Below are 21,477 nucleotides of genomic sequence, written 5' to 3'. Positions count from 1 at the left end.
CAAGTCATGTTAAGTCCAATCAAACTTTATTACAAGTCACTGATCCAAACTTCATTTACAAAATTAAAATGTAGCACATGAATGGCTTAAAAAGGTCTACTTTGCTATCAACAACACAAGAATTCTTCAAGCTACAAATACAAAATTTACAACATTTTAGGATTGTTTTGTTATCTTGGAATATTTGACAAAAGAAGCCACATAAAGAATTACGTATTTTGTCTAACGTGGAAATGAGCTTGGAGTACATACAAGTAACACATTGGGAGTGCCTTGGTAAAAATTACCATATGGCAGATATGATCCCATGATCCAATGCTCCCATCTTTGCAGAGATAAAGTATAGGGCATTTTGAGGTCCCGTCCCCCTCCCCCCCGTCTTGCTATTAAACCACAACAGTGTAAATGTCCTTCAAAGTTTGTAATTTGTAAGTTGAGCCAGATATAATGCTGGTTTAAAAAATCAGAGATGTTACAACCTATTTGTGCCTTGTATGCATCTTTTTAGAACAATTAATGTATGCTCAACTCATTCTTCCTCACATTATTTTACCTCAGAAAATAACGGTAGGTTTCCTGATTGCTTTTATGCTTGCCCTTTTGAGCAATCACCACTTCAGTCTGCTGCCAAATAAAATGGGTTTCAAAGGAGTGATACTTCACTTCTGGGATGTTGTTGGGGAAAGCACATGCTTCTTATATAAGCAGAAAAACGAAGCAGGGTAATTTTATGTAGACATTGTGAAACATGGAACATATGAATGATTAGCTTTCAAAACTCTTGCAGTCATATCACAGTGTGATGTTGACTATTAGAACATAACAAGTTCCAATTACTCAGAAAAAGAAACTACTGGATAAAATTCAAGGGATACAGTGAGGAAAGAGAAAAACAACCTTTCTCCTCCGTTTCTGACCCAAAATAAACTGAGTAATTACAATATAGACCAGTAGATGAAGTGCTCAAGGGGGTGGTGGCTGATCTTGGTTGAATTGGACTCCTGGGCCTGTTAGTGGCTTTTGATGCTATCATCTATCAAATTTTTCTGAAGGGCTTGCCAGAGTTAGGGTTTTGGCAGTGCATCTGTATAGTTGTTCTCTTTAACCTTAGATGACTGCTTCCAGAAGGTGGTATTTGGAGAATTCCTGGTAGGCTTTAGGGCAGTTAAACTTTTCAAAACTTTAAGATTTCATCTTATCTCTATTCTGTTTAACAATCTGCATATTTGCAGAACAGCATCTGAGCTCCCTCCCTATGTTTTTTTAATACTATGTGGACTTTCACTATTTCACTCATCCTTTATACTAAATAAAATATACATGAAAAGCTTAGATTGTCTTTTGAAGAATTACATTGTAGTGCCATGAGTATGCTGATAAACAAATCCAGCTTTGTTTTTACCTTACCAGGTAAGGCAGTGAAAATGCTGTTTGTAGAAATGATCTTGACAATGTCCAATACACTAAAGAATCACACAGGAAAATGGAGGCAGTGGAGACGGTGCTAATACGGTTTGTGTATCTAGATGTTCAAAGGTTAGAATCTTCCTCAAAGAATCACATTTTGTGTCTGTTTACATGTATACACATGGATCCATTTCTGTTATATAGATGCACAAGAATATTATTTGGTATGGAATGCCTTTTACCAGTTTACTAGATATATTTTGCCACATAGTATGTTACTTGAATAGAAACAATAGCTGAACATGGTTTGGGCACTTAAGTTAGAATAAAATATGGCAACTGAATAATGGAGTGAATTTGGGTATCAGGATTATCTTATGCTATTGATATATGATCTTCATTTGCTCCCAGTCTTTATAATTTAAAGACTAATTTAACATATTGGTATTAATAAATCTCTTAATTGCTTGGAGACAGAGTATTTGAAGGAATGCCTCTTCTTGTATATTCCTGTCTATTCCCTGAAATTATCACTGGAGGTCCTGCACTGTCCTTCCATGCTGAAGCACTGGGGATATTATTGTCAAGTATATTAGATTCCACTTCTCCTCTTTCCCATATATATATATCTCGTGTTGTCTTTTAAAATAATGTATCTATCTATGACAGTTTTATATGTTCTTGTGATTCCTGTTTTAGTTATAATTGATTGCTGCTTTCTTATGTGCTGCTTTATGATGCTGCTTTTGTCCTGATTTATATGGATTTTGGATTTCATGATACTTTATTGTACAGCTCATTAAGAGATGTTAGCTATAAAATGAATACATTTTTGGGGTAAAGTAATGGAACAGCTCCATGATAATAGGCATAAAAGCCTCGCCACTTGTAAGCTGGAAACCCAGCTTTCTGACTGGTTTGAACTGCCTGAGACAAAACAGGTGATCAGATTTGAGAATTAGTAGATTCTTCATTGAGCGAATAGTTGTCTGTGTTACCTTCATCCTGATGTAAGAATTACTGAAATATGTTCTAAATGATTCCCTTTTTTAAGGTTAACTGGAAATTAAAATTGATCCCGTTATCTCCTTGTTGATTGGCTGTGGTAATTTTATTCAAATAACACTGATATTGTGAGAGTTGCCTTGGTCATCAATAGATTTCTTGGTACAAAAAAAAATGTCAATCATTACTGATAAGCAACTTTATGGTTCATGTTCTTATAAACACTGGCCATAACAAGCCTGTTGGGTGATTAGGGTTACAAGTTAGGGTTAGTTGATGTTATATTTGTATTGTTGAGTCTACAACTGGGAGCCAATTTGGTGCAGTTAAATTACCAGTTTAAGGAGCCTGAGTGGCGTAGGAGGCTAATGCCTCCTAAGGCAGCATTTAACATCCAGCTGCCTGCAATTACTGTGAGTTCAATTCTTACCAGGCTCAAGGTCGACTCAGCCTTCCATCCTTTCTAAGGTGGGTAAATTGAGGACCCAGTTTATGGGGGCAATAAGCTGACTTTGTATAAATATAAAAAAGTATGAAGACTATTGCTTAACGCATTGTAAGCCGCCCTGAGTCTCCGGAGAAGGGTGGCATATAAATCAAATTTAAAAACAAAACAAAACCTGGGGAATTGTGAATTCTAATACCACATTACAGTTACGAAGCCAAGTGGGTGATCTTGGGCCATTCAATCTCTCTCAGCCCTAGGAAGCAGGCAATGGTAAATCATTTCTGAAATCTTGCCAAGAAAACTTCAGGGAATATTCCAGGCAGCAGCCATGAGTCAACACTGACTTGAAGGCACAAAAACCACAAAGCAACAACTACACCTGGGACAGCATATAGATCACATGAAATAATGATAAATTATTAATTAAATACATTCTGAAACAAAATTTGCTATCTATGCTAACTTGACTCTGAACAGCTTCTTAAGGCAAAGGAACAGATTTCAGTACATTTCCATTTCCTTTGACTATTATTATATATAGTATATTACTCTGCATTTTACTGTGCCACTTTTTTAAAGTTCTCTTCCCTAATGATAAACTCATAGAGAAAAAGGGTATCTAAAGTTTTCTTGTATTGACTCTTTATAGTGCTTATGAGAACAAATTAAACCAGGAGAAAATTATGGCTTAATGAATCAATGTGATAAGTTCCAGAGACTAAGAGAAAAATGGAAATGCAACAATTACTAGAAAGCAATTTTACAGAGAATAAAAAGAAGGGATTGGATTAAACCTTAAATTTAAACTTAAGTCTTAAATTTAAACGTTACATGCACTATATTTGTATAATCATTTATTTATTTTTCAAATGTATTAACCACCCAACTCTATTGTACTGGTAGAATTTTGCATACCCAGTGAGAAATGGATTATATATTTCTCAAACAGAATCTACTATATAGCAAACCGTTTTGGAAGCAAAGAGAATTATAAAACTGTTTTCCATTTGGCATGAAGATCTGTTGTTGAAACACAAATGTTATTAATAAAATCAAATGAACAAGCCTAAGCTCCTAAACCTAAAATAGACTTTGGATTCTAGCCTTTGACTGATTAATTAAGAGTATTAAAGCATCATTGGATACAGCTGATTTTAACAGTATTTCATACTGTTATGGAATATTGTATAATATTTAATATTTAGCACTGAAGTTCCACAAATACTAGATGAAGTGGATGAATGTTGAGTTTGAATTTATACTGTAAATTGGCTCAATTATTTCTTAAGAAACGAGTGATTAGTGGCATTGTTGTGGGAAATTGAAAAGTCAAGATGATGGGCCTTACAAAGCAATTAAATTCCCACCCCATTTATGCTGGTATTGATATTGCACTTATATACAATGAGGTTTGTGCACCTGTCATCTTGACTTTTTTAACCTTTCTTTGCAGACCTACTGCCAGATCCAAACCTCCAGAATCATCAAGAATTGATTGTTTTTCAGAAGTAATTCAGGCTGATACATGAAATTTAAAGTTCAGTAATTAGCAATTTAAAATAATGATTGTATGAACATAATTCCAATGATCACAGACATGTATTTACTACTTGCAAACATGGCCAAAATAAAATCTTACAGACTTGTAATGAATATTAAAACAGATGCTGATAAAAATATTGATGCATATTCAAAATTAGAATAACTACAATGTCATCTTCATATATAAATTAAAGAAAACAAAGGAAATAATTTGTCATGCAGCTAACTCACTTTTGAATCATAGTTGGTTATCCATGATTTGAACCTTATCCTTGAATGTTTTCACTGTTTATCAGCTATATTTTTTCCTCTTTTGCTTCTATTTTTATAGAGAACATAATTTGCAATTATATCCAAACAACAAAACATTACATTGAACAAGCTGTCAAAACTAGAAATGCAAATCAAATCAAATTGGAATTTGACATTTGAATTTTCTAGAGACAAACAAATAAGAGTTTTGATATATGTGGTTTTCATTATAAAGCAGAAATAACTGGAGTATATGAAATAGAGGAAGGGAGGGAGAAAGTTTGTAATTACAAATATTCTTAATTGAATAACAACTGTTAAAACTTTCCATTTAATATGGAAGTGTGCAAAGAATGTATTCTTAAATGAAAGAGGGAAAAATATGTGGCCAGTTCCAGTCAGTATTAAGGGAGGCAGAACATAGAGCAAGAATGAAATTCAAGATAATGGTGCCAAGTATAAAGTCTTTCAAGGATCATGATCCAAAAAAATCACTTCCCTTCCACAAGAAGTGATGGAGCCTGAGTGGCGCAGCAGACTAATGCTACTGTTAAAGGTAGTATTTAGCTTCCTGCTGCCTGCAATTACTGCAAGTTCACCAGGCTCAAGGTTGACTCAGCCTTCCATCCTTTCTAAGGTAGGTAAAATGAGGACCTGGTTTGTGGGGGCAATAAGCTGACTTTGTATAAAATATACAAAAGTATGAAGGCTATTGCTTAACGCATTGTAAGCCGCCCTGAGTCTCCGGAGAAAGGCGGCATATAAATAATAAAAAAAAAGAGACCCAGATGGCTCCCACCCACCAACATTAGTGCTTAAAAATCTGGCCATTCCCTCAGGTGCTTGGGCTAGAGTGGCAATAAGGCCTTATAGAAATCTTCCTATTAGTTTGAATGGGGTTTTGTTTTTTATTATATAATTAATAAAAATATATTATTATGTGCTAAGCAGTGGTGAAATGTAAAATTTGTTGCTACTGGTTCTGTGGGCGGGGCTTGGGCGGGGCTTGGTGAGTGTGACCATTTTTTTTTTATTTTTTTTTTACTTTTCTAAAGCATTTTTTACTACCAGTTCAGGTGAATAGGTAGTAAAAATATTTTTATAAAGTAAAAAAAAAAAAAGGTTCTGACGATCACAGCTGTGCCATGTGATCGTCGGAACCTTTTTTTTTTACTTTTTAAAAGCATTTTTTTACTACCTATTCACCAGAACCGGTAGTAAAAAAATGCTTTAAAAAAGTTAAAAAATGGTTCTAATGATCATGTGGCACAGCTGTGATCATCGGAACCGTTTTAAAGGCATTTTTTACTACCTATTCGCCGGAACCAGTAATTAAAAAAAGCTTTGAAAAAGTAAAAAAATGGTTCCAATGATCATGCGGCACAGCTGTGATCATCGGAACCTTTTTCAAAGCATTTTTTACTACCTATTCGCCGGAACCGGTAGTAAAAAAATACTTTAAAAAACTAAAAAAAAGGTTCTGACGATTGCGCAGCACAGCTGATTGACAATTGACAATCAGCTGTGCCTTGCGATCGTCGGAACATTTTCTTTACCTTTTTAAAGCATTTTTTTACTACCGGTTCACCCGAACCGGTAGTTTTTATCACTACCGGTTCGCCGGTAGCATTTTATCCTTGGTACTAAGTAAGTTTACAATTATTAAAGTTGTACATCATTCAAAATATTTATGGAATTGAATGGCCTTCTAAATATAATAAATAAAAAAGGGTGTCTGTATCAGTGGTGGGATTTAATTTTTTTTTACTACTGGTTATGTAGGTGTGGCTTGGTGGGTGTGGCAGGGGAAGGATACTGTAAAATCTCCATTCTCACCCCACTCCAGGGGAAGATTACTGCAAAATTCCCATTTCCTCCCGATCAGCTGGAACTCGGGAGGCAGAGAATAGATGGGGGCAGGGCCAGTCAGAGGTGGTATTTACCGGTTCTCCGAACTACTCAAAAGTTCCACTACCGGTTCTCCAGAACTGGTCAGAACCTGCTGAATACCACCTCTGGTCTGTATGCGTAGGTGAAAATTAGAAGCTATTCAGCCTGAATGATGAATTTTGCTCATGTTGTAAATTTGCTTTTAGTGTTTAGTGTTTAGTACTCTGGTCTATAAATGTCTGCAGCTGGCCATGATGGCACTAAAATGATGAAACATGCATTGTGATGGCATGATGAGATCACTGCCCTTTTATATAGGTTGGAATCAAATATTAAGGAGCAGAATTTGCATTGTGATGTTGTGACACTTGTTTTGTTATTTCCCTTGCCCCTCTCTGGAGGCCTATGATCTGACATTGTTTCATGTTCCCAGGATTGAGTAAGACAAAGATAAAACTATTTATTGGCAAGATGCATCAGATATAGTAAACTTTTCTATTATGACAAGTTCGCTGTTATTATTTTTAGTTTTAAAGTATTTAAAGGACTTTTCACTCATTCTGAATACTTTTTGTTATGTTGAGAGAGAGAGAGAGAGGGAGGGAGAGAGAGAGGGAGAGAGAGGGCTAATAATATGGAACAGTCTAATTCTTGGAAATCTGGAGTGACTCCCAGTTTCTGAAGAAATAAAACAACCCACTCCCATATGTATTAGGAGTAGGATTTTATGTTTCAGAATTGTCTATTTAATATTGAAAAACAGCTGTGACATACAATTTGTTTTTCATGATAGTTTAGATACTCACATTACTATGTTGCCAATCCATATTAGCTAACACCTGTTAATATATTTAATGAAAACATAATACTGTAGTTGTTCTGGAAAGTGACTGCTAAATACTGTATATTCTTGCTCCTGTAAAGGTTACATTTGATGGTGGGTAGTGTCCTCTGAGAAAGTGCTGTTCTGGTTTTTGTGCTTTTAAAAATAGTTCTGAATACAATTATTTCGTTCAAACTTAGCTGAAATAATTGGTACATACAATTGTATGAAAGTATGCATATGTTTTCACTCAATACAAAGGTGTATAACTTTTAATTAATTTATCAAATTTATATAGCTGTCCATCTCACCAAAAGTGATTCTGAGTAGTGTCCAACAACCAAATGAAACAATAACATAAAAATAATCATTATAAAAACAATCATCATAAAATATGAACGCTCATTATTAAAAATAAAAATACTATTAAAAATATAAAAGCCATAAACGGAGAGAGTAAATATATCAGCCACATCAATCACAATAGGGGAGCCACTTTAAAATGTCACCAGTTCCTTGAGATCCAAATCTTGATGACATAACCAGGTCTTGAGGGAAAGATCAATGGAACTAACCTGACTTTGGGAGGCAGGGAATGTTCCATAAGGCAAATGCTACAGCAGAGCAGGCATTCCTTTCAGGACCCATCAAATATAGGTGTCTTACAGATGGTACTTGCAGCATGCTCTCTCCGCCAGATCTACTGGGATAGCTCCTCAGATAATGGCCCCAGGCCATGAAGAACATTAAAGATCAAAATCAGAAGCTTGAATTGCACCTGGAAGCAAATTGGCAACCAGCACAGCTCACAGAGCAGAAATGCAAGATGACCAGCGGTGAAATGCACTTACCTTTGCTACCGGTTTGGATATGTGAGCGCGCACACACTCGTGCACAGAGCCTTTTGAGCATGCACAGAGGATAAAAAATGGGACATAATGACATTCTGGCGTGTGGGGGGAGCCTCCCATTGCTGGCTACCGGTTCGCGCAAGCCAGATAGATCCGGCTGGATTTCACTGCTGGTGCCACCTTAAGTGCCCATACCACTGCATTTCATACCAGTTGAAGCTTCTGGATACTCTTCAAGAACAACGCTGTTTATCACATTACAATATTCCAATTTGGAGGCAACTAGTATATGAGTGACCATAACTAGAGCCTTCTGATGTAGGAACAGGTGCAATTAGCACTTAAAATGAAGTCGCAAGGCCCTCCTAGCCATGACTTCCACCTGCTTCTCCAGTTTAGGAAGACCCCAATATTGCACATCGGGTCTACAGTATCTGAGGCTGTACCAGTCTATCCAGCACCAAAGATAATCTTAGAACAAGTACCAGTAGATTCCAAAACTTAAAGCCATTCAGTCTTGCCATGATTCAGCTGAAGACCACTGTTTCCTATCCAGACCCCCACAGCCTCTAGGCTTACTTCACCACGATCAGATACAATACTGTGCCAACCATCCCCATCCTCTGAGCTGATCCAGAAGGATACCAAGTTGCTGAGAGGTACAGTAGGGCAAGGATGGGTGGCACATAAATCCCTTTCCACCCTCTCCAGAAATCATCCCAAAAGTATGACTAATGCTGTTTTCATCCCCTATCCTGGTTTGAATCCTGACAGGAAAGGATCCAAATAATCTACTTCATCCAAGGTCCCCTGAAGCTGTCACACAAACACCTTCTCAACCACCCAAAAGAGAAATTAAATACAGGACAAAAATTGTCCAGTTTGTTGGGAGGTTGCTTCCTGAAGAGGAGGTAAACTAAGGCCTTTTTAACTTAGGCAAAGGAATATTCCTCTCACTCAAAGAAGAATTAACCACTGCTAGAATCAAATTGTTAACAAATGTGGTTATAGTTTAGCTATTTTTTGTCTTGATAATGGGAGATAAACTTAAAAATGTAAAACCATAGTATTAATCTTCCCAATTGTTATTGATATAAAGTACAGGATTAAATTTTACTCAACTGGTAAATTTTTTTATCTTGTAAATTGTTTTGTTTGTAATATGAAAAGACATCTAGGAATTAGTAGGTTATTTGTTTTAATGTACTAATATCCTCCAAAGTATATTCATTTTTGCAAATTAAAATGTGAATTAATTTGAAGTAAATTTTGTTTTAGCTTTTCTAAAATATTATATTAGAGATTCAAGACAATGATAATTCATGATACATTAAATCACTGCAACCTGTTAAAATTCATTCAAATCATCAAAGTCTTTTTCATTTTCTAATATTTATTTGTTGATATTTTATAGCTTTGTTCTGAATTTAATTTTTTAAAGGTTTAAAATGTTCATATCCTTTTGTTTCAAGTCTCAATAACTGAATTGTAAATTTAAAACCCTTATGGCTCTGTTGGGGAAAACAAATAAAATACCTTTCATAAAATCAGATTTCTCTGAAGAGAGAAAAAGTTACTTCTATTAAAAAAAACTTACAAATGAATATATATACACGTACACAGACACATGCATTCTTTTATCAAGGAGTCTAAAAACATATTTATAACAACATCAATTTTCTGAAATTACAGTGGAAAACTTGCTCTAAGAAGTATAATCTTAAACAAAGAAAGAAACAGAACATTTTGTCAATTCAGATTCAGATTCTCTGCATTTCCTATTATATTTATGCCAATTCCAGATACAGGTAATCCTGGATTTACCATGGACCCTCCCAAAAGATACTTATGACATGCTTCCAAAGTTCTGATGGCTAGAGGCCTGTGGCAGCCATGTGACTGCATTTGGGGCATATGGTAAATAGTGCTGATTTATGGCCATTTGCAGCATCCTGCAATCAAATGAGCATGATTTATGATGTTTTTAGCAATAGCACTTAGACTTATACACTCCATAGTGAAGAATGGGTTTGCTTAACTACCATGGATTGACATAATGACCATAGTGATTTGCTTAATGACCACCACAGAAAAAGCTTATAAAATTGAATTAATCGTATGATGACCAAGGCAATGTGGTGGCTCAGTGGTTAAAAACCAGCAGCCCAGGTTTGAGACCTGAGTTCCACGTGATGGGATGAGCCCCCATCCTCACCTCAGCTCCTGTCAACCTAGCAGTTCGAAAGAATGCAAATGATAGTAGATAAATAGGTAACATTCGGTGGGAAGGTAACAGCACTCCATGACATGCTGGCCATATGACGTAGAAATATCTTTGGACAGCACTGTCTCAATGGCATTGAAATGGAGATAAGCATTGCTCCACCTAGAGCCGGAGACGACTAGTGGAATAACATCTGGGAGTCCATTTGATGATCCACTTTACAACCATTGCAATTTATGACCATGATGGACAAATATTTTTATTTCACTTGCAAATTGAGATGGTGTTAAAAATGGAAACTTTTTGATGGAGATCTCTTTTTTGTGTTGTCTTGATATTCTTATTGTTAAGAGCTTAAGAATTCCAATTTTAATCACTTATTTAATTAAGATTATATTATTTAGCACATGATCACATGTAACTTTTTAATAAGCACTGACCCAGAATCTGTGGAAACATCACTAACAAACACCAATGTGTTGACATAATTCTTGTATTTGTCCTTAACATGACAGAAGTTTGGCTGAAAGACTAAGGGAAATCATAGCTTCCTGAAAGCTAAAATGTCAGCAAGTACATTATTTGAAGTTTCAGAAAATGCTTATTGATTTTGTTGATTTTAAGAATTCTAGTATTCTAATATATGCATTATTTTTACATAGGTGTAATGCATTTTGGTATGAGCATGAAAATGATGCCACTAGCTCAAGGAACATGTAATCTAAAGTTGACAATGAATATAAACCAAAGTTAAGTAGGAGGAGATGTGTTCTTTAAATAACTTGAACTTTAAATTATCTGACATCTCCAAGGTAGTTGAAATGAAACGAGAAACATTTTGTGAATATTCTGAAACTCAAGCAATGCTGATTAAATGCCCTTTGGATCAGATGATGTCATATAGGCCTTAAGTTTCTTCAACAAAGCTAAAAGGATATGTTGCCTATTTGAATAAAATAAATTTGCTGTCACTTTATTTCACAGTAGGCAGATGTGATTTAATCATTTCGTCCTTTTTATTTTTTCTTTTCGTAATTTAGGCTTCTATTCCATTTCTGTTACTTCAGATGTGGCAGTGAAGTTCAAACTCCCTATTTTCAGAAATATTTCCAACTTAACTTTATTGTTTTATTTATTTATCAAACAAATTTATATTCTGCCACAATCACTGAGGTGGTCAGTGGTTCCCACAAATAAGCATAAATAATAACTATACATAAGATCATAACTACAATTTAAAATCCAAACAATTTGTGGTATCAGCCCCCATAAATCCCTCCAGAGAAGAACTTCCTTTATTTTTAATGGAAGGCAGATAGCTTTTCACAATTCTTCATAATTGAAGCCGCTGGGTGAGATCATCCGTGGTTTTGGGATGAAGTGTCAACTTATGCCGATGTCACACAGTTGTAGATTTAAACCCCAGGCCACCCCAATGATGCCCTTGACGTGATGTCCCGTTGCCTGGAGGCCGTGCGGTCTGGAGGAGGAGGAACAGGCTCAGACTCAACCCCTCCAAGACTGAGTGGCTGTGGTTTCTGATGTCCCAATATAGCTAGCTAGAACCATCACTGGCTATTGGGGATGAGATCTTACCCCCCTCAGAGACGGCTCGCAACTTGGGCGTCCTCCTGGACTCACGGTTGTTGTTGGATGATCATATGACGGCCGTAGCCAGGGGGGCCTTTTATCAGGTTCACTTGATTTCCCAGTTGCGTCCCTTTCTGGATCGGGACGCCTTGCGCACAGTCACCCATGCCCTCGTCACTTCCCGTCTGGACTATTGCAATGTTCTCTACATGGGGCTCCCCTTGAAAAGCACCCGGAGGCTCCAACTGGTCCAGAATGCGGCCGTGCGAGTGATTATGGGGGCGACCCATCACTCCCATGTAACACCTCTCTTGTGTGAGCTGCACTGGCTCCCGGTGGTCTTCCAGGTGCGTTTCAAGGTGTTGGTTACCACCTTTAAAGTGCTCCATGGCTTAGGGACATGGATACATACAGGGCCGGATTTTCCTATAGGCTAACTAGGCTTCAGCCTAGGGCCTCAAGATCAAGAGGGGCCTACATTCAAATTGTTAGCAAAATTAAAATTACACTTTCACTATAGGTGAAAGGGCCTCATAAGTGGAATAGCCTAGGGCCTCTTTTCATCTAAATCCGGCCGTGGATACTTACAGGACTGCCTGCTGCTACTGACAGCCTCCCACCGACCGATACGCTTCCACAGGGAGGGCCTCCTCAGGGTGCCGTCAGCCAGACAATGTCGACTGGCGACTCCCAGGGGGAGAGCTTTCTCTGTGGGGGCTTCTGCCCTATGGAACGAATTGCCCCCGGACATACGAAGGATCCCCAACCTCTGTGCCTTCCGTCGTGCGCTGAAGACCCTGTTATTCCAACAAGCCGGTCTGATGGGACAATAATTTTAATCGGGTTTTAAATATGGGTTTTTAATATGGTTTTATAAGGGTTTTAGAATGGGAATTTTAAATTCGGCCAAAATTGAATTATTTTAATATGGTTTTTAAATTTGTCTTGTATATTGTTTTATTATGGCTGTTCACCGTCCTGAGTCCTTTGGGAGAAGGGCGGTATAGAAATATAATAAAATAAATAAATAAATAAATAAATAAATAAATAAATAAATAAATAAATAAACAAATAAACAAATAAACAAACAAACAAACAAACAAACAAACAAAACTTTGAAGGCTCCTTAGCTGCAATCTCTTTGGAATAGAAAGTTGAATTAGGAATATTAAAAGCTTTTTCTGTGTGTACACGCAGGCACACACATATGTACTTTTATCCTGTCCTTTACTTTTTATTTTAGGACTGACTAGAAGCAAGTGGATGGTTCAAAACTTTACAATTCATTAGCTTTAGATTTTGTAGCATTGAGATTTGACCATTTTCTTGTCTCTGCCTTATGTAATATCCATACATTAAGATATTCTGAATTTTTCATACTCCATTTTTCAGCCAAGTGTTATTGTATGCTATTCATCTAGTGCTTCATAGCACAAATATGAATTATTATAGTTAGGCTTTGGTTGTTCTTTCACGCATAAATGATTCTATAAATTATTTAAGCTTTTAAAGAAATAAAGAATAGGACTGTGCAGCACTTTAGAAATAATATGGAAAGTCTGTTTTAGAGCACACTGCAGTATGACTACGTCCATCTGCAACTTTTTAAATTTTGATTTTCAGTAGATGTGATTTTTGAAAATTATTTTTCCATATTTTAGGAGATTTTTTACTCTCAACTATTCCATGATACTTTTGTAGGGCAAATACTTCTATAAGGCAATCTGGCCTAATATAAAGAGGTAGGTGCTGATACCTCCACCAGTAATTTTATAAATGTTGGGAATCTGTGGGAACCATAAAAGTTTAGGGAAATTAAAAAGAAATTGAGTAATCTCCCCAAATGCTCATTTTCATCTCTTGGGAGAGGAAGTTAAGAAAGGCAAGTTGATGGATATGGAAGTACAATCAAAGCACCATTCCTTTTCTTTGTGGATCATATCACATGCTCATAGAAAAGAACAGTGCTTCCATCACACTGATGCAAATGACTTTTTTGACCTTCAGTCCCTGTGCATGCTGGTGTTGCCACTGGTTTTCACTGCACATGTGTATTTGTTATTATATTAGTAGTCACTGATTGTGCTATTCTCTACACTTTAAAAAATTCTTTTTAAAGTGAAGTAACAAAAGGGTTGTGAACATAAATTTGAGCAATACCTTCCATTAATTATGTGTTGTATGAATACACATTTTTAATGTTTTGAGATTGTACTGTAAAATGTATCATTGGAAAACTTGTTTGATTGGCTACTCAGCAATCCAAAAGAAAAAAAAAATCATTGGGAGCATATGTGGACATCCCCATTGTACTTGTTGGCAACATCTTAAGGAAACCATATATTTTCCTGCATTTGGTTTAAGATGGTGCCAACAGATGCTATATATCGGCCCAGATAATTTTTTTCCTTTTCAAATCTCCTCACTGCACATCTTTTGGAATTTTCCTTCACTCTATTTGACATGTTATATATCTGTACTTTTATCTTTATGCTAAATCTATCAAAAGGGTACCTTTTTCAGAAATGCCCATTCTATATTATGGCATGATATGATGTGATGATAAATATGATGTTATTATATCCCTTGGGTTCAAAGAAAACATTCTGTTGTGCTGTTCATTTGTTGACAGGGAGACAGAGTCCCTGTCTGGAAGCACAGAGTCTAGCACAATGGGGGCAATTGCTCTGTACTAAGTGTGGATATTATTTTGTGACACTGCTCATGGTTTTCTGTCAGTTTTTGATGGCACCCATAGCACAAAGTTTATCAGCAGGTTCTGTCAGCAGCACAGCTTCTAATTTCTTGGCTGGATGTCACAGTGGCACAGGGTTTCTTTCTCAGTGTCTTTTTAGAGCTTGCATGATCGACCTCAAAGTGTCTTCACAGATTCCCGTATACTGTGGAACAATTGGCAAGGCTTATGGCAGACATCCATTCTGATGACATTTCCCAGTCTTCTTATCAGGGCTTTGATAATGAGGAATTACATGCTGGTGGACTGCACACAATCCAGAACCTCCAGGTTGGAGACACAGTCTTGCCAACAAATTCCAAAGATGGAGCAGAGAGCATACCTGTGAAAATTTCTTTGTTGTTTGATGTAGAGTTGAGAATTCACATCCATTTAGAAAGGAAGGGATATTCACAGCTCTGTATATTTTACCTTTGTGGTAATATGAATGTTGTGTTGAGTGCTCACTCTATATGTAGCCATCCCCGTCCTTGGTTGGCTTTACTGATACTGGAATCAATTTTGTTGTCCAAAGACCCATCACTCATGATGATACTTCCCAAGTATTTGAAGTTGTTTATATTTGTCAGCAGGCTTGGTATTTGGCACTGGTTGGTAAAGTACTTCAGTTTTGTTCAATCTGATAGTCAGGCTGAAAAGCATAGCAGCTTCTGAGAACTTGTTCAGCATCAACCATAGATCACTATATTTGTACACTACAAGCACACAGTCATCATCAGGAAGGTTTCTTGAATTGCTGTATGGAGGCACTTCATTTGCACATTCAAGTGGCGAAGGTCAAAGAGCAAGCCATCCACTGGATACCTGAAATGCCAAGTCCCTCTAAGACCCCCATTATTACCTTTGTCTAATAAAAATCCACTCACTCCCCAAGTCTGCAATTCCTTGGAAAAGTTGAAATTTTTTTGTAAACAAAAAATTATCTCGTGAAACATCCTTCAGATTGTATAAATGTAAATGATTTTTCTCCCTATTTTCCTCCAAGATTTATTGACCAGAACAAGATGAACTGGAACAACATTTTGACTGGATTTCTACAGTTAAGTAAGTTGAAACATCTTATCTTTGCTTCTCATTTGTAGGATGGATTCCTTTTTAAATTGCAGATGCCAGAATCTGTGCAAATGTTAAAACTAGTGATTAAATTCAAATATATTTTATGAGTTTATAATTCTACTAACAGTTAAAACAAATCAATCATACTTATTGCCAGAGTATTTATTCCTATTCCACTGCAGAAACTGTGTCATTAGAAGATGTGTTTGACACATCTGTAATGTAATTCCACCCCTAATTACAGTATAATATCATATATGATTTCTTGTTATAGATAATTTTCTGTATAAATGTATACTGTGGGTTAGATCCAGCTTCTTCTTTACCAACTAGACTTTTTCCTGAATATAATATAATGGTAAAGACATAATTTTGCTAATTTTTCCTACCCCAAGTTCCTCAATTCTCCAGAACAGTTTTAGGAGTAGGAGTAATTTTAAACTGAAAGTCAGTTTAATGTAATGCTTAAGACACCAGGCTAGAAACCAGGATGCTATCAGTTCTAGTTCCACCTTAGCACAAAACCAACTGAGTGACCTTGGGCCAGTTCCTCTGTCTCAGGCCTACAAAGGAAGTAATGGCAAATCACTTCAAAAAAAAAAAAAAAAAAAGAAAAAAAAAAAACCTTTGCCAAGAAAATGGCAGGGATTAGCCCAGGTAGTCACCAGGAGTCAACAGTGAGTTGAAGGTACCAAATAAATAAATATATAAAAAATTTACAGTGGACTAGAAGCATGCAGTCCCCAAATTAAGAATGTCCGATTTATGGATAACTCGTACTTACAAATGGAAAACTCCCTCCTCATATTGAAGCACAATATTTTCATGAACTGCTGAAGCTGCAAATTTTTAATATACAGCCTATTTTCAGTGATTCATGAAACGAAAAACACCATCCACCATTTTTAGTAATAGGCAATCAATTCATATACATAATTTTGAGTTAAGGACAGACAGGGATGGATCTCACTCTTAACCCAGAGATTTTCCGTAAGCTCTGTTTACGGCAGGCAGGATCTGCACCTTGTACAATACTAAAAGAATGTTAGAATGACACATTAAGCCATTCTGAATAGTTATTAGGATTATACCAGCTCATCCTACTATAGATTTCCACAGATTTCAGTTTATTTAAGCCACCAAAGGTAGTTTAAGAATTGCAACAGATAAGAAACTGTGCGACAATTATTTCACTATTTGTATATATATTTGTCTTTCAAAACATTGTTGATATTAAAAATTGCTGCAATTAAATTCTATTGATTAATGTAACATAATATATATCAATTAAATATATATAAACTTATGAGTATATCTAAGCTTTCCTTTACTAACAATAGAAATTTAGGTATTCCTTATTTAAAATAGTCAAACTATTCTTTTTTTTTTCTCTTTAGATTTCTTTCAAATGGTCATTTCTCATTGCATGGTATATCAGATTCCTACACAGAGCTTTGAAATGCCCTGTATACCACCTAGAATGGCAGAGGATGGTCCCGCTTGGCAGGATGTGCATGGTACCATTGGAGAAAATGCTACTGTACTGGTGGCTGGAGAGAATTTCTTATGTTGCCACTGGAGTGATACATATATGAATTGTTTTGCGTACACTGCAGAAATGGAAGCCAAAGCACTTATTTCTTCAAGAATTGTTGGTTCAACACTTCAGCAGATAGGTGTGTTTGGAAAATGTGTTTTTAGTTATTATTGAGATTATTTTAAATAGTTATAGCTGCTACAAAATGAAAATATAAGCAAAGAATATACAGTAGATAAATCAAACTGTATGCAGTAAAATAGATCATGAATAAAACAGTGACCAAATTAAAACAAATTACAAAGCTTTTTTAAAAAAATTCTTTTCAGCAACGGAATTTTGACTGCTGCTTGAATGGACTTAAAGTCAGTGTCAATTGACTTTACCTATTGCCTATAGGTATTATTGAAGGCATAAAAAAATATGCCAGTAGTAGTTGTATGGAGTTATCCATGAGATGGGGGAGAAGTGGTGGATGATAAAATATGACTTAATGACACAAACTCCACCATTTTTGTATTTGCAAAAATGATTTGATATAATTTATTTTTTTATATTTATAGGACCATCAATGAGGGCATGATAAATTATTGTCAAGAGTTCAGGGTTACAAGGATGTTTTTTATTTTTTAAAAAATGTTTAACTTTGTATTTAGATTCAATTTGGAATCTGCAGTTTTGGACTAATGAAACCACAGAAGAATTGTTTTGCATTGTGAAATTATCTACTAAGTCACCATATTTGAATGAAGACTTTACAGTTAATCTATTGCATGCATTGTAAGTATAATCAAAATCCAAGTTAAAATTTGTGAGGTTTTTACCTCCAGGATCTTACTCCACTGTAATATTTTGACTTCTGATAAGGGTAGCTCCAGTTTTATATTTTGCTTTAAGACTTTCTATCAGATTTACTTCATATTAGGTGATGGGGTGGGGAAATATTTCTTTAACAAGAAAAAGTTCCAATAGTGGAGAGAGGAATTTCCAAGTACCAGGTACCAAGCTGAAAGGGAAAAAAGGGCTGACATGGAACACAGAGTACTAAAAACAAAATATAGCTTCTTACCCATGTTCTACATTTTAAGAACAATTTAAAAACAGTTGATTTAAGGCAAGGAAATACTCTTTTTTTTCAGAGTGAATGAGAACTTGTGTCTTCAAAATAAATTTAAAGATTTCAGTAATTATTCAGTAAGCAAGCCTATACTCTCTGTAAAAATATGGTTTTAAATGTTATTGCATTTTAGGTATATTGTTCGTGGAACAGTTCTATTTTATAAAATTATAAAATTATATCATTTTATTTAATAGATTAAACTGTAATTATGAAAAGTTTATAGTCCATACCTAACCCAATAAAATTATTCATTTTATTTGGAGATGATATATTACACAAAATCATTTTATTGTGTTATGAGATCATAGTATCATGGCATTTAGGAACTCTGGAACCAGACCTATATTTCAAACATGAAAGGTAAACTGTTAACATTCCATCCTCTCTACTCTGTTATTTTGTAAAGTGGCATGTTTATTTTTTAGCAAGTGAAAGATATCTTCTATGAACACACTTCTTCAGCAATATCTTTTTAAGGCTTAAAACAGGAATAGCAATCGGAATAACAATCAATATTGTAGAGTTCTTTGTATTGTCATCCGATTCTTCTCTTAAAATTGTAGTTGTATTATCATGCAGCCCCTTTGAAATCTTTAAAAATGTTATTTTGTATTCCACAGTCTTCTGAATAGCAAAATATTTTGTTGACATAGTTCTTAGTTTTACTGAATGAGTACAGAAATACTTATTTTATGTGGTCTGGCCTGAATATTATGTTCCCAATATTCCTATTGGGAATATGCATGTTTTCATTAGAAACACTATATCAAAAAGCTTTCTGCTTTAAAATCCACAGGAGGAAAAGGCATATGCATATATCATTTGTGTATTTTTGCAGTGTTTATGTATCAAACTAAGCCATGATTGGTTTTAATCATGGCCAAGAGTCCAGGCATACTGAACTCAGAAGATTTATTCTGGAATGTAGAGTTGGCTATTAAAATATCAAAAATTGAAAACTCACAACACTGGAGAATGCAATATTTGTGGTTTTATTGGCTCTCTTGTTCAGAATGAGAAGAAAGTTCTCTCATTTAAATAGAATGAGCTTCCCTTCCTTGTGCTTCTTCAAATAGATTCTCCAAGGAAACCTTGGGAATACATGGCCAACTATCGTCATTGGCCTTAATTTACCTTGTATGCCCTCTGTAAGATAAAGGAAACAAGCATAAATATTCAGGAACCAATTATAAGGATTCCCACAGACATCAAAATATATTAACTTTGGAGGAATGGACAGATTTGAGAATCCAAAATTCTTACTATAAACCTAGTGAATGTTGATTTATATGAGAATTGATTCCTTTTAAGAGTCAATCAGCCAGCCAGTCAGTCAGTCAGTCAGTCAGTCAGTCAGTCAGTCAGTCTATCCATCCAATCCTTTTCCCCCAGATTTTACAATCATTTTTATTTTCCCCCAGAAATATTGCTTTTTCCAGCTTTCTGAAATAAATTGATCTTAATGTAATATCTTTAGTTAATTTTTTGAGGGAAGTAAGATATTGAGAATTGCATCTGAATTCTCTTAAGGAGTTTAGAGAAAAATTGCAGCCAGTGGAACAATGAACATTTGCAACCAGTAAGCACAAATTTTAAACAGAGTACCCCCCCCTACACTTCATTTATCAGAAGTGTGGTTCAAAAATATGAATTTATAACTTTATTTTTTAAAGTTCCAAATTACACTTCCTCTTTGCATTGAGCAGCAATGCATTCTTAATCACTATGACTCCTATTGTGAATTGGTTTATGGTATAGTAATTGTAAGATACTTGAAAAGACAAAATAAAATATCATTGTCATTGAGTATTTGTTTGTTCTATTTCTCTTAAAAAATCATTAGAATTATTCTAAAATACAATGAAAATAAAGATAGTATAGAAATTGGAAAGGAAAATGACAAGAAAGTATAGGGTAAAAGGGGAAAGAAAAAAAATGAAAACTTTGATTTCCAAATTCTTTCAGCACAGGTGGGAAGCCAGTGGGCTGCTTCGGAGCCCCAAGCCCTGCGGAGCCGGCCTGGGAGGCACGCGGGCCTGGGTGGAAGGCGGTCTTTTCTGCAGCATCCCTCTCCCCTCTTTGGATCACCCTGCGGGGGGGGGGTGGCTCTGCCTTTGCAGAAACAGGCCGGGCAGTTTGTACGGAGGATTGGCAGGGGGACGATGTGCGGCCCTCCGGGATGGAGAGCGGGGCAAGAAAAGGCTCCGAGGTTCACTTGGGCAGTCAAGCCAGATGGCGGAGGGAAACTCAAAGTGTTGGGGGCTTCAGAAGGGCAGAATGTGCTTCACAATGTGCAGCTTCTGGCTCTAACAGTGAGTGAAATGAGTGACATCAAGTTGGCCATGCCCACCCAGTCACATGACCACCAAGCCATGCCCAAGCCACACCCATAGAACTGGTAGGGAAAATTTTGGATTTCACCACTGGGTAGCATTTCACCCCTGAATGTACCTTTAAAATGACATTGCCAACATATATTTGAGACCTTTATACATCTTTGACAATTTGCCAGTTGTTATATGCATCATTTTGTAACAAACTTTTTTTGCAAATTATAATTTAGTGTAAATTTTAAATCATTTGTCCACATTTTTCCCAGTACTCAAGCATTATGTTATAACAAAAATTCTAGCCCACTGAATCATACACCATTTCACATATTCATTTTCCAGATTCAATTTCAACAACATTGGCAATAACATGATCATTATTAGCACACCTTGTGTTTTATCTCTCTATAGTGTTTTTGGCTCCTTCCCTGCAATATTTTTTATGCTCTAATGTAACTAGTGACTTATGTGAGATATACTCTTTGGATATGAATTGCCTTCATGGTCTAATTTTTCCCTAATTATTGAAGGGTGGAAACAATAACTTGCAGCATCACAAACCTTTGTTCCAATGTAGTACAAAAAAAGTTCAATTACTAATATTAAATTAGTGATATTTGATACTGAGAATGTGGAACATCCATGAA

At 35.8% G+C, this 21,477-nt stretch overlaps 1 protein-coding gene across 1 annotated transcript in view; it reads left to right on the top strand.

The window, feature by feature from the left end:
• Positions 1–15,791: 15,791 nt before the first annotated feature.
• Positions 15,792–21,477, top strand: part of LEPR (leptin receptor) — a 45,469-nt gene continuing 39,783 nt past the window's right edge. Inside the window, exons 1-3 of the mRNA XM_070939483.1 lie at positions 15,792–15,831; positions 17,241–17,519; positions 18,037–18,160. Coding sequence (XP_070795584.1) covers positions 15,792–15,831; positions 17,241–17,519; positions 18,037–18,160 — 443 coding nt within the window. The remainder of the gene's footprint in view (positions 15,832–17,240; positions 17,520–18,036; positions 18,161–21,477) is intronic.

Source organism: Pituophis catenifer, unplaced genomic scaffold (assembly GCF_029215685.1).
Source record: "Pituophis catenifer annectens isolate HBS135680 unplaced genomic scaffold, rPitCat1.0.hap2 SCAF_3, whole genome shotgun sequence".
Lineage (NCBI taxonomy): Eukaryota > Metazoa > Chordata > Lepidosauria > Squamata > Colubridae > Pituophis > Pituophis catenifer.
The sequence above is the reverse complement of the archived record's forward strand: the minus strand, read 5'-3'. Positions and strand labels throughout refer to the sequence as shown.